This window comes from Arctopsyche grandis, chromosome 8 (assembly GCF_051622035.1).
Source record: "Arctopsyche grandis isolate Sample6627 chromosome 8, ASM5162203v2, whole genome shotgun sequence".
In the NCBI taxonomy this organism is placed as follows: domain Eukaryota; kingdom Metazoa; phylum Arthropoda; class Insecta; order Trichoptera; family Hydropsychidae; genus Arctopsyche; species Arctopsyche grandis.
In genome coordinates, this window is record NC_135362.1 from 5823046 (window position 1) to 5838495 (window position 15450).

The 15450-nt window shown below is 34.4% G+C and overlaps 1 protein-coding gene across 2 annotated transcripts in view; it reads left to right on the forward strand.

Annotated features, from left to right (window-relative positions):
• Positions 1-5367: 5367 nt before the first annotated feature.
• Positions 5368-15450, forward strand: part of LOC143916186 (ATP-binding cassette sub-family G member 4-like) — a 37049-nt gene continuing 26966 nt past the window's right edge. Inside the window, exons 1-2 of one of the 2 annotated variants that reach the window (XM_077437155.1) lie at positions 5368-5778; positions 15225-15352. In XM_077437155.1, coding sequence (XP_077293281.1) covers positions 5747-5778; positions 15225-15352 — 160 coding nt within the window. In that variant the 5' untranslated portion in view covers positions 5368-5746. Of the gene's footprint in view, positions 5779-14942; positions 15353-15450 lie in introns of those variants that run through there. The other variant, XM_077437154.1, reaches the window with a different exon arrangement.

Consider the following 15450-nt stretch of genomic DNA (forward strand, 5'->3'; position numbering starts at 1 on the left):
ATTACCGTGTTTTATTTGTTGTTCGTTCCACATGGCATGCCTATTGTAATACAATGAATTTTACGTTTGAGTGATGCTAATGATAATAGATCAGCGATGTTATCATCGCGACATTTGATCATCTGAATCACTAGCGTCATGTTGGCGATTCCATTTTTATTATTAATTGTTTTCGATGAGGCAATTTTTATTTATCTACGAGTCGCTAACTCACATTATTCTAGTTGCAGTGACCTTTTGATTTTTGGACAAAATAATAATGGGACATCTAGTTGCCGACGTTCTAGGTGGACATGGCACATGAAGAAAAATAAGAATTATGAAAGTATAAATAGAGGAATAGTAATAAAACTAGTCTATGATATCACATAGTTCCATTCGAAAAATTGGCAACACTCAAATTAACGCCCATTCCCAGTTTTTATTCTGTCTGTTCCGGAAGGCAATTGAAAGAAAATTGAGACAAAACTGCATCCCAAGAAAGCTCCATTGCATTAAAATTGCTCAAATATCTTGAACAAGGTATCGAAACTTAAACATGAATCACTTATTCCAGGGCCATGCCTAGGAGTTTGGCCGCCTGTGTGAAGTCGGCCGCTCTTTAATTTTATCAGTATTTGTATAAATCATATTAATTCGGGGTAAAGTGTTGAAAATTTTAAAAACAATAAAACCAGATAAACAGGCAGAAAACCGAAACGTTCTGAACAGGACCAGACGACAAGAGAGATTGAACTTGATATTGATATAGTGTTTTTACCCTCAATTCCACATTTAAGACATTGTTCTTTCGATGACCAACAATACTCAACATCATTGAAGAAATACATACATCTGGCAGTCGCAAAGATAATAGAACATAAAAGACCTCTATGCGGAGCGAAGCTATACCTGCTATCCCATTATTTCCCCGAATTATAGTTCGGGTGTGTTACAAGTTGTAACTTGCAACAGCAATCCATAAATATGCAATAAGATAACCTTAATGCATTTTAATAAGTACGATATCTAAGACATGTATTGTTTTGTATTTTTTAATAAAAAAAAATTATCGGTTCAGTTCCGGTTTTCAGTTATCTTGTATTTAAATATTAGCAAGTTAATGTAAATACACCCACAGTCCCACACGGTCTATACCTCTCTTTATACGAAGAAGTTATAGCTTTTCGCTATAACTTCTTGTGATCATATATATACGTACTTAAAATGTCAAAGGAGAATATTTCGTAGAGGAATAGAGGGCGGATTCTATTGTAGTCTGGTCTGCCCATGGTAGTCGTCTACGTCCGAATACGGATTTGGCATTAGAAGAAGAAGAATAAGATATAATGTACCAAAGAATACTATCCGCACTTGCATGACACCTGCAGGATACGGGTCGTGCGGGATAGGTATGAACAGACCTTTAATTTTACGGAACTGAAAAAAAAATCGGTTCGGTTTCGGTTTTCATTACGGCAAAAATAACGGTTATTCCGATTTTTGGTTCGGGTCCCAGATTAAAAGAATTATTAACTTCTCTCCAATATTAAATACAAAACATAAATGTATAAAGGTCTGTTCATACCTATTCAGCACGTACCGACTTCAGCAGGTATCCGGCCGTACGAAAAGTATTCTTTGGTACATTTTGTATGGGTATATTCATACCAACCGTCACGTTTACGCCACGGCAGGCTTACAGCAGTACACGCGAATTACGTGCCTAAATATACACGCGAATTACGTGCCATGAGTCTGCCGCTTTGCTGTTTTGGACCAATTATCGATAGTGACAGTTGACAGCTGTTCAATCTTTCGACATGGTTTTTACGCAAATATTTGAAAAAATGTTGTCCATCATCCACAAGCTCCTTATACAGTGTCCAAAACTCTCCTTCGGTTTTTCTATTTTTTAACATGGGTTGCAAATCAAAACGCCTCCGTGCATTTTTATTGCCTTCTTGAGCTTCTTCTTCCAACAACAGCGCGATTATACATAATTTTTCGTTCGATAAACGTCGAAACATTTTTGCTGACTTGTATTCTGACGCGTAGCTACGAATGCACGTGTATGCATTTATATTGCAAGTACTCGACAATACGACGTAAGCAATATTGCGCCGTATCGTCATGGCCTGTAATCAGTGGCGTAGCGTGAATTCCAGGCGCCCCCCCGCAAAATATTTTAAGACGCCCCCCCCCCATATATTCATACTATTTCCTTACAGCAAAATAAGTTTCCAAATTAATAATTCATACCTCTTTTACGTAGAAAAACTTTTTTCTGGACTCATTGGCAAACACGAATATTTTGTTGAAATTTAATACTAATCATTGCTAATACTTTAAAAGGATGTTGTGACATAATTGACCTTAAGTAATTTTTAATAAGTTTCAACTTGTGAACTAGCGCTCCGTAGTGGCTACAGTTACCGGAAGCGTGAGGAACAAGATGATTTAAATGACGAAATTAAATTATACAAATTACAAATGAAGAGCTTTGCCAAATTATGAACACGTTGATCTTCTTTATTTTTACAAGGTTTATTTTCTTTTAAGAATGGAATGAACGGAAATCAAGTATCTGATCAGGTAATGATTTGTCAAAATCATTGACATATTAGTTGGCTAGAGACATAGCTTCATGATATACATATGTACATATATACATATATATGTACATATATGTAAATCGTCATCTGATAATTGTTTTGCAGGAAAGCGAACTTTGAAACGATGTTTAAATAACGTGATACGAACCTTCATTTGCACTTAGGTTACGTTTAGTGCCGCATTAAAAATTGATCAAAATTTATTTTAATGGATCCTGGAATCGTATATCATGACTAAGTTCATCGAAATGCTTTTAGATTCAATTTTGGCTTCAACCCTAATATTGTTGAAATTTTTACGAATCCTTCAAATTTATTTCTAAAATTACTGATCTCGCAATATGCATTTCTAATCATAGACTGAGCACTGATATCATCAGCGTTTTTTGTTTGAAGGAACTTTGAAACAAAGTTGAGAAACCAAAGAATTTTTCAAGAAGCACGAGTAGGAGAATAAATTCGAAACTTTCCATTTTCTTTTTTAGTCACTTTTCTTTTGATTGTTCATCATTTCTTTTACTTTTTAAAATTAATTAATTAATTTTTTAAGAAATTTTAAAACATCTGTACATATGTATATGTACCTACATATATATCGAAGTGCATTAATAGAGTCTAATCTGGACGATCAACAAGCAGTACACAATCTGTTTAAAGTAACTGATGATGAATTTTCCTTAAAAACTTCCCACCTGTTAATGTTGACAGCTAAAAATTTATAAATTTTTACGATTTTACGCCTCATATAATTTTATTTTATTGTTTTAACACGTTGTTTTAACAAAAATATATACAAGAATAAGAGAGAATTGTCAGCTATATTTAAATACAATAAAACGAGTTAAAAAATAGCGGAGGTTTTTAAAAAAATTATTGCAAAGAAATTACAAAACAAATTAAAAAATCTGCAAAAAAGGCTTTGCAGCTTTGCGGCGCCCCTCAAGCCTCGGCGCCCCCCCCGCATTGCGGGGTCTGCGGGCGCGGTAGTTACGCCACTGCCTGTAATGTATAAGTAAGCCGATTTTGCCTTGCACTCGGCCAAATTGCTGTAAACGTGACGTGACCGCGACGTGTAGGTAGATATGAATAGAAATGTAATAAAATGACATATTTGAAACGGAGTCGTGCAGTGCTGAAGCCGTGCAGTGCTGAACATACCTTTATACTGGTCTCCCTTTTGGCGCATGCAAAATACATGGCGCATGCACACTTTCTCTCAGTAGGTAGTTAGCTTCTAAGTAGGAAAAGTCGATTGCGGAGATCTTGTCGATAGATATGCGGAGATCTTGTCGTCACTAACTGAGGGGTGCGGGGGGTTTAACTAGCGGGGAAGTGAAAAAAACGCCGGCCGCTACGTCGTAGGGAAAAAAACCTTTTTTTTCCCAACTTCCCCACTAGTTAAGCCCCTCGCACCCCTCAGTTAGTGACGACAAGATCTCCGACCAAAATCACGCGTCAGGGCCCATCTATGTGTATCATATATCTCATCATCATCATCATTTACAGCCATTCGCCATCCACTGCTGGATGAAGGCCTCTCCAACACGCTTCCACTCGTCTCTGTTTTGCGCAACACTCATCCATCTCATTCCGCACATTTTCCTAATTTCGTTCACCCATCTTCCTTGCGGTCTTCCTTTTACTCTTTTGCCTTCTCTCGGGTACCATTCAAGCACTTCTTTTGTCCACCTTTCGTCCATCCTCCTAGCTACGTGACCCGCCCATTGCCATTTCAATCTCTTCACTCTATCCACTATGTCCACTACCCTTGTCATATTTCTCACCCACGTGTTCCGCTTTCTGTCTTTCCTCGTTATGCCAAGCATACGGCGTTCCATACTTCTTTGAGTGCATTGGATTTTATTTAGCATCTTGGCGTTCAGTGTCCAAGTTTCACATCCATACGTCATCACTGGCAAAACGCATTGATCAAAGATCCTTTTCTTCAGGCAGAGTGTCATTTTTGATTTAAAAACAGCATTCATCCGTCCAAATGCACTCCATCCTAATTTCATACGTCTCTTTATCTCTTCATTTTTACTACCAGACATGTCAATTATTTGACCTAAATATAAATAATTATTTACTACTTCTACTGGTTTATCATCTAAGGGGATGCTATCAGGCATGCAATAACTATTGAACATTAGTTTAGTCTTATCTACGTTAATTTTTAATCCTACTTTTCTACTTTCCCTGTCCAGCTGTGTTAGTCTGATAAGTACATAGGTCAGCTGAATCACGAGCTACTAAAACTATATCGTCTGCGAACCGAAGGTGATTCAAAAAGCGACCATTGATGCTTATTCCGGCTGTATCCCAATCCAATTTCCTGAAAACTCCCTCAAGCACCGCATTGAATAACTTGGGCGAAATTGTATCTCCTTGTCTTACTCCTTTTCCTATGCTAAATCTATCTGTACCTGAAAAAATTTTAACCGAAGCTGTGGTATTCTTATATATTGCAGCTAACAGTCCCACATAGGGTTCCGGCACTCTCTGTGTTTGTAGAGCGTTAAGTACTGCATTATGATTAACTGTATCGAAGGCTTTCTCATAATCGACGAAACTTAGGCACAATGGCCGTTGATATTCGTTGGCGCGCTCGATTAGTTCGCCAACTACTTGGAGGTGGTCCATTGTGCGTATCATATATCTATGATACAAAAAGTAAAAAAAAAACACACACATACAGCTACTGGCCGTACTTTATATTTGGCGCTGACCATCGTCGGTAAAACAGTCGCCTACAGTCGGTCAGCTGTGTTGAAACGTCACTTGTGTTTTTGTTTGTTTGACAGCGACCCACGACTGCGCCCCCGCGCCCCCCCTGACCCCCAACACCCCCGCTGACCCCCACGACCCCCCGATAACGAACACAGCAAACCATCTGAAACCATCTCCACCATGTAGAGTGTAGACGAACCTCTCGAACCCCCACCAGTCGATTTCTCTTTCTGTCCTCATTGTCGCCAGTCGGCTGCCCCGCATCGCACGCACCATCGCCCTCCACTCCACTCCACACCAAACCACTCCACTTCCAAAATCGAAACCGTGGACCGCAACTGGACCGCACTCCCTCGTGCTCCGAAATCTCACCGACGGATGAGTCCCAGTAGCTGAGCAAAGAGTCGAGGTCGCCCGTCGTCAATATGGACGTCAATTACATGCTAAACAACAACAGGTATATACATAATTGCAGACGTTCGTGTTACAAAACGGCGTGATTGATAAATTATTATTTTTAATTAATCGTTGTCTTCAAAGCGCCTTTGTATGCATGTTTGTGACGTCGCTTCTATGGACACGGGGTCACTGTGAGTGCCAGATTGCAAGTTTGCACTTTGAGACCCGTGTGCTTGTGCAATGCTGCTTTTTAAAACAAATTTGTTCTCTGACATATGCACATACATAATAGGATGTGACTCTTAGAATATATTGTATTTGTGTGTGTGTAATTACTGAAATTTGTTAGAAATTATCATACTATAGTTTGAATAGTGGAACGAATTCACTAGTTGGATGTTTATTACATGTTTGATGTCTGAAGCATAATATGAAAGTAGTCGGCATTCATTATTCAAATTATTTGACTAATATTATATACTAGTGTTGTGCCCGAAGAAATATCATCGCATGGGTAAATTTAATTATTAAAAAATATTAAAATATATGTGTCGGTCCTGTGTTCGATCCGCACGTGGCTGTGTTTTTTTCAAATACCTTTTAAATATATTTATATTGTTAAATATGAAAAAAAGGTAAAAACTACCTACCTATCAACATATAAACAATATAAAACAGCAATAGAAAAATTAATTAATTAAATAAATTTTCAATAGATGGCGCTAAATGCGTAATTGCCCTAGCGGAAACATTGGTAGCCAACAGTATATATAGAAGTTTTATGTTCGTATTATATTCGTACGTTTTTTTTTGGCAGTGTTTTAACTGTAACGTACATATGTATGTATGTTGAATCGAAACGGCTATTATAGTATGGCGAACGTAATCTCACACAGACACACAGAATATCGCAATTATACATATATGTATATTTCATGTTTCTTTGTGATAAAAACAATGGTATGATTTTTTAACCAATATTTATTTTCTTTGGAAAATAATTAAAAAAAAAAAAGATTATTTTCATTACAATCAAATAATTGTTAAGTACAGGTTGTTTAAAAAATGAAACATAAGTCATTTTTAATCTTTTTTTTTTTTTGTGCAAATTTAATCCTTGGTAATTTATACTGCAATTTTTTAACATTATTAAATTTCATACAAAACTTGCATATTTTATAAAATAATTGTCATATTACAAATCTCTGTCCATTTATTATACATATACATATATATATCTAATATATAATTTCGAAAGAGACTCTGTATGTAAGTATTTTTGGTTGGGAACGTCGAAAACAAGTCAAAGTTTCTATGACGACGAATTACGATTCAAATAAATTTAATAAAAAAAGCAACTGAATATTTACTATGAGATTCGCCATGTTTAACCTGTTTATATTAAAAATACTGAGCGAAGCCGGGTTAAACAATTAGCATAATATAATATCGCTATTCTGTCTGTGTCTGTGCATTTCTCATTTTATATGTAGGTAGGTTAAGTAGTTTTTACCATATTTTTTTTCATATTAAACAATTAAATATAAATATTTAATTAAATATATTTAAAAGGTATTTGAAAGAAATACGACCAATCGTGGATCGAACACAAGACCGACACATTTCTTTTAATTTTTATTTATTTAATAACCTAATATGCAAACACTCTTGCGATGATATTTCATCGAGTATAAGATTAGTTATACATATTACTATTAAAATCTAACAAATTTGCATAATTTTAAGTGTCAAACACTGGTACATTTTGCAAGTATAAAAAAAAAACTCTATGAAAATTGCGAAAGATTCATCAATTGAACGCACGTGAAACACACAATGTATGCTGTTTTAGCATTTTCGTATGATTCAAATCAAAACTTCATTATTTTTATTAGTCGGTTCATGTCCTCGACGTTTTAAAAATACACGCGACCAGTTTTTTGACCTCTTCGTATACATATATACAAAGCATGGCCGTTCGTCAAAGATAAAGAATTGTTTACTTTGCAAGTATTGAACGGATTTTGTAATTACATATATTACATTAAACTCGACATGTTTACACCAATCTAAGAGCTGAAATCAAACAAGATAACTCAACTTTGGTATTCCAGATAAACTTTCATAATCACAAAATTGATTCTGTCACAGATATTCTACATATGCTCTTTTAATATATTTGAAACACACAGTATATATTTATAATTATCGATGGAAGTATTGCCTTGAATTGTAGAAAATTATCTTTCCATACTATGCAGTGGTTATTAATGATTGAAATTGCATAAAACTCATTTGTATATACTCAATATGTACACTGTTTATAAATTTATCAATTTATTAATGGATTGATTTTGCAATTTTCGTCTACGTTAGGGTATCAAATCCACGACCTTTACTTTGCATATCTGAATGGCCGTGATATTGATGTACAAGTTCGATGATGCCGGCCGTGAATGTAAATCATTTCGAGGAGACTTTCGGCACGTGCGAATCGAAGAATCGACTTCACTTTCGTGGCAAAGTGCGTTTTTAAATGCACGCACTCACCACCGAGTGTTTGTTACAAATAACCAGTTTTGACGTCATTTCGCATCTCGTGCACAATTTTCGCATTGAAGTTGGAAAACGAGTCGAGTAAGCAGTAGTCGCTGTCCTTGTCCACACCTATGGCTATCTACGTGTACCCAAACGTCGTTCGGTTCTACTTAAATGTTGCTTATTATCAGTACTGTGTGTAATTGCTATGCCGAGTATTTGCAGATTTTAGTAACTGGTTGTGTTTAACCTTTGAAAGACGGAGATCGAACGAGTGTTCCGAAACGGGGTCGAGTAAGACCCCAGTATTTTTTAATCAAAATACAGCTTTTCTCAATACAAATAGGTTCAATATATACCTTATTAATCATTTTATACATCAACATAAAAAAAGTTTTAGTTGTATAGCTTGTTTTTGACTGTTTTTGTATTAAAAAATAACGACAAGCATCAACATGCAAACGCACATAGGTAAGGCCAACAGGCGACTGTATGACTCAATAGCCATGCGCCAAAAGCGACGAAAACAATAGCTTATGAAAATATAGCTGTCTCTTTCTCTGGCTTTGATTCATCGATCAACAAGAATATGCAAGCGAACAGTCAAAAACATGACTTATCGCCACCGCCTTTAAATCATACTTTGGAACGTAGAAATGTATAAATGTATTTTTTTATGATGTACCCCTTTTCTAAATCAAACAAAATCTATTAAAATAAATTTCTTGTAGTTCATTCTAAAAACCACGTTTGAAAACCACATAGTTATTACGAAAAACGTAAAAATTGGGGCACTTGCATACCCCATTTCGTTGAGGTAGGGTTAAGCTGAACTGCAATCTTTGATCACTGATTGGATAAGTATTTGTTTGAGGAAATTTTGATTTTTTCATAGATTGAATGGATGAATTGTTTGTTTTAGAAGTTGTTTTAGCGCTTTTTTTACACTTGGAAAGAATTTTTGAATGAAAAATTTCAAAAAATGGACTTTGAAAGTCCTATTAATTAATAGATTCAATTTGATAGAAAACTGCAAAAATATGAAGTTAACATATAGTTATTATTGATAGAATATTATTGAAGATTTTGTCTATTTGGAGGCAAGGAAGATAAATTTTTAATATTATATAAAAAAAAATTCATTAACCCTTTGAATGCTGACTAACGCCGAAGTTTTGTTTGTGAGCCTAAAATTCGCCGATAGGTATTGTATTTTGAGTATGTATAAAATAAACAAGAATATTACCCGCTAAGCCTTTCCAGGTAGCATTGAAAAAAAATGCATTGAACATGGGAACATCCTGTAATCCGTGTCAATGTTTATAAAGACTGGTTTACACCGGAGTTTCTGAATTTATAACCATAGCAGAATTTATCGATGGAAATCCCTAACTGCTGAGTATTTTAGATTGTGGCTTGGCATTTAGATTGTGAGCATTAAATTTTAACAACAATGAAGAAGATGGAACTAGTTTTGGAAAAATACATTCATTAATAGACTTCTTTTGTTTATTTTATATTGTTGCAAGATATATTAGAGAGTCTAAACACACCTTTACAAAACTCGAAATCCTCGGCAGTAGTTATCTAGGGTTTGTTTGGATTAGCTACAATTTTTATACCTGCTTTCTATTGGATTTATGAATAGTTGTAGTTGGAAATGTTGGCGAAATTTTCAGCGTGGCGGGCTTTCAACAGAAAAGACATCGGCACTCAAAGGGTTATCATGTTGTTTTTAATAATAATAATTTATTTAATATAATTTAAGTTTTATAATAATATATTTATGTCGTGTAAAAAAAGTTTAAACATAATTTTTGAAAGGGAAGCCAAATTTGTATATGTAGTTTTTAATTTGAAATGAATGAGTACATATAGTTGAAGAGCGCTGTTGGGCTATTTTATAAACAACAAACATACTGCATTTATTTGCATAAATGATAAATATATATTTTTTGAATTTAAAATATAAATGAATGTCATCTCGCATACATAAATAATTAGTTGGCGTTGAATCATTGAAATTAAATTTTGCGTCGAAGCTACTAGAAAGGTAAATATTTTGTCATATTCAAGTCTGCCTTGAAAAACGAAAATGAAAATCCAAATTTTGAATTTGTCTCATTGAAGTTTTTTGTAAATATGTTTTTATACATTCGTGTAAGTAAAGATATATTAACCTCTTCAAATTGAACTTAAAATTGTTCAATTTTAGATAAAGGTAGAGGCATTGAACATACATACATTTTGATATTTAATTTGAATTGCATTTTGGCAGGGCTTCGAACCGTTTTTTTTGTTCCGTTTTGGTTCAAGTCAAAAAAATCTAACAAAGCGAGGGTGGCGGGAAGTCAAACGTAAAAGGTAACTTTATTAAAATTTGTTATATATAGCTATATTTTCGTAAGCTATTGTTTTCGTCCCTTTTGCGCGTGGCTATTGAGTCAAGCAGTCGCCTATTGGCCTTACCTATGTGCGTTTGCATGTCGATGTTTTTCGTTATTTTTTAATACAAAATAGTCAAAAACATGCTATAAGACTAAAACATTTTTTATGTTGATGTATAAAATGATAAGTAAATATATATTGAACCCATTTGTATTGAGAAAAGCTGTATTCTGATAAAAAAAATACTGGGGTCTTACTCGACCCCGGTACGGGATACTCGTTCGATGTTGACGCTCCGTCCTTCAAAGGTTAAAAATAATTTTTATTGCAGCGCATTTTATTTTATTTTAGTAAGCAAAAATTTTACAGTTTTACTAAAAAAATAATTTCACAGAATTTTGTAAGTTTAAGAACCATCGCTTTAAATAATGTTAACAGGAAATTCATACGATTTTCCTTTTGCTAAAATATCCGGAGTATATAAATACGAAATTAAGTCAAATCTTCTAATTATAAAGTAAACTTGCATGTTTTTTTGGTTGTTTATTTTTTACATACATCCACTATTTCATAACACGAGTTTGTTAATTTGTATTGATTTTCCTCATTTAAAATGTACATTGTACATAAAAACATTTTTTTTCACAGTACTTTGCATACATATGCTTATATCGTGCATGTAAAATGTTATGAAACGGTTGAAAGTTCATTTACTAATCACAAAACAATCACTCGGTTGAAATGTGTCCGATCGACGAGATCGAATTGGATCTCGTCGTTTGTTTTTTCGAAAGTATTATCTTATCACCGAGGACATCCCACGGTTGAATATATCCGATGAATAATTCTACTGAAGTTGGACTTTGACTGTTATATACATGCATACATATATGTATAAAATATCAGTTAAATATCGTAATAATAATGCGTACAATACTTGACTTGGCACAAAAAGTCGTCTAATATATCTACTCGATATATTCACACAGTCATTGTACTATAAATAGGGTAAAACTTGAACGTTCTGTTTACAAACGTGAGATTTCGTCAGATCTTCTCATATTAGTGTACATAATGCTTATCCGGTTTGCATATATTTATATTTATATAACCAGAGTAAATATAAATAGTTTGTCCGAATAATATTTCGATTGAATTTTTCAAAACTTTCACTGTGTTGATAAATGGATGTTTTTATTAGCTTTTTTCTTTATTATTTCATACATAATCGGTGTCTGAGACAACAATTTTTTAGAGTGCATTATGTATTTTTAGTAGCATATTTTCTTATTATTTATTATTTACAGACAAGGAAAAAACATAACAATGTACATACTTATACAAAATCCATCCCTTAATTTATGCGGTTTCACACTAACGCGTATCATTTCACGTATGAATATTACTGTGAAATCTTATAGAGCTGAAATGTTTCATATTGTTGCGTAGGGGTGGGTTCAGGATCCAAATGAAAGGCCAAAGTCGCTTCACAGCATTTATTCAACGATTCCAGGAGGTCCACACGAAACCGTCCCTCACTCCAGAACAATTTTGATCTACCGTGTGTACCTCCTTATAGAGGACAAGTTGCACAGCATAGCTTCCCTGATCCATTAATGTGTCTATTGTCTAGCTACTTATAGGTCTACCCTGGCGAGTTTAAGGTTTACGCACGCACTCACCCAGGTCTGTGAGAACTCCAACGTATCCTTTGTTCGGGCACTTACTAAGTCCCGTTAGCCTGATCCGGGGTCTGAATTGTTCACCCATGAATGCACGTAGACAGTGGATGTCACTCTCATGTTCCCATGCTATAATGTATTTAGCATACGTGGTAGTTATTATATAGGTACATCCGCGCCTGTATTTTTATTTTATTTATTTATTTAATATATTTGGGGGAGGCGGCAAAGCCGATAAGCCCAAGGGGTTTGAATAAACATATTTTACAAATTATACATTGTATATGCAATAAAAAAATGAGAAAAATTAAAATGCATTAAAAAAAACAATATTAAAATAAAATATAAGAAGAAAAAAAATATAAAATATATAAACAAAAAAGATAAAAATACAGAAATATGATTATGGGAAAGAAGAATCACAAAAATCCTTTGGTTTTAAAAAAAGTATCAAGTTTATTCTTCAAAATATTAATATTATTAGAGGTTACTAAATCGCTGAGAAGACTATTCCAAACTGAAACCACTCTGTTAGATTAGTGACGATAAACCAACCTTTGTTGACATTTTTATAGGTTTAATTCTAATCAAGGGTTAGTCAGACATGTTTGCTTCAAATATCACATTTTACATAGTTATGAATGTGAATATGAACGAAAATATTTTTTAATAACTCGACCCTTTGAATGCTGACGTCTTTTCTGTTGAAAGCCCGTCACGCTGAAAATTTCCAACTGAAATTATTTAGAAATCCAATAGAAAGCAGGTATAAAAATTGTAGCTAATCCAAACAAACCCTAGATAACTACCGCCGATATTTTTACACACTCAAAAAACAACGCCGATAGGCGTATTTCAGGTGGATGAACTCGTTGGCAAAGCGCCGATCGGCGTTGTCAGCATTCAAAGGGTTAATATGCCATAAGCCATGCAATGATATTTCATCAGTGGTTTTACCCGGCTTCGCTCGGCATTTGTAATATAAACCGCTTAAATATGACGAATCTAATAATAAACATTTTATTAAATTTATTTGAATACTCATTTGTTTTTTTATTAAATTGACTGTCACGAACAAACAAACATTCATATATACTAAGTCTCTTTCGAAATTATATGTATACCAGAATCCGGCGCCTGCGCCCCCGGGGACTTCGAATCCTTTGGTTAATATGCCATAAGCCATGCCATGATATTTCATCAGTGGTTTTACCCGGCTTCGCTCGGTATTTGTAATATAAACCGCTTAAATATGACGAATCTAATAATAAACATTTTATTAAATTTATTTGAATACTCATTTGTTTTTTTATTAAATTGACTGTCACGAACAAACAAACATTCATATATACTAAGTCTCTTTCGAAATTATATGTATACCAGAATCCGGCGCCTGCGCCCCCGGGGACTTCGAATCCTTTGGTTAATATGCCATAAGCCATGCCATGATATTTCATCAGTGGTTTTACCCTGCTTCGCTCGGTATTTGTAATATAAACCGCTTAAATATGACGAATCTAATAATAAACATTTTATTAAATTTATTTGAATACTCATTTGTTTTTTTATTAAATTGACTGTCACGAACAAACAAACATTCATATATACTAAGTCTCTTTAATCAATTTAGATTTTTTAAATATATAGTATTTTATAAATTTCTCTAGTAACTAAATAAAATAATTCATCATCCATCGGATGACATAAACACGTGCGAAATGTAACTGTTATGAATTACATTTTCAATCAATATGTATGTACATTTTATTAACTCATTTGTTTTTTGTATTAAATTGACTGTCACGAACAAACAAACATTCATATATACTAAGTCTCTTTAATCAATTTAGATTTTTTAAATATATAGTATTTTATAAATTTCTCTAGTAACTAAATAAAATAATTCATCATCCATCGGATGACATAAACACGTGCGAAATGTAACTGTTATGAATTACATTTTCAATCAATATGTATGTACATTTTATTAACTCATTTGTTTTTTGTATTAAATTGACTGTCACGAACAAACAAAAATATGTACATATATACTAAGTCTCTTTCGAAATTATATGTACACCAGAATCCGGCGCCTGCGCCCCCGGGGACTTCGAATCCTTTGGTTAATATGCCATAAGCCATGCCATGATATTTCATCAGTGGTTTTACCCGGCTTCGCTCGGCATTTGTAATATAAACCGCTTAAATATGACGAATCTAATAATAAACATTTTATTAAATTTATTTGAATACTCATTTGTTTTTTTTATTAAATTGACTGTCACGAACAAACAAAAATATGTATATACTAAGTCTCTTTCGAAATTATATGTATGCCAGAATCCGGCGCCTGCGACTTCGATTCTCCCCGGGGACTTCGATTCCTTTGATTTGAAAAAAAAAAACGATTTCAGCTGAAATTTTCAACTACTATGTAACTACATACATAGATACATACATTCATACATGTGAGTGCCTACTAATATTAATATGCTCACAAATCCGAGATAAGAAACACCTTATCGATGGTAGATAATATCAAATTACACACACACACATAATCATATGTACATACTACATACTAACATATACGACCTTTTCCCTGTGCCTGGGCATATCGCGTTCCTTTGACGAGTTCCAATGCTCGTCACAACTCAGTCAACTCCGAGCCACTCTACCCATCGGACGCACTCGCAAACCCAGACCAGTGTGCACTCGGTCAATTATGTGAGTGAGGTACAGTCACGCAAGTCGTACATACCTCCTGTAGTGTTCTCGTTAAGTGGTGGTCTTGGGTAATTGTGGTGTCGAAGATGAAGGTGCTCGCGGATGCTGAGTTGTGCGAGGGTGGTAGCAGTATTGACAATGATGCCAGTGGTAAACTTGTGTCTTCCAGGAAGGGGTCTGTGAAGGTGACGATGGTTCCAAGCCAGCCCAGAGGTCTGACCCACCTGCCCAAGAGGCCCCCTGTAGACCTGGCCTTCAGCAACCTCTCGTACAAGGTGCGAGAGGGTCGCAAGAATCGTAAGTACATACATCTCATGTGTAATATAATCTAGTTTATGTAGGTCCATGTACAATGTATTATATTTGTATGGGAAATGAAATGATTAAGCAATGTA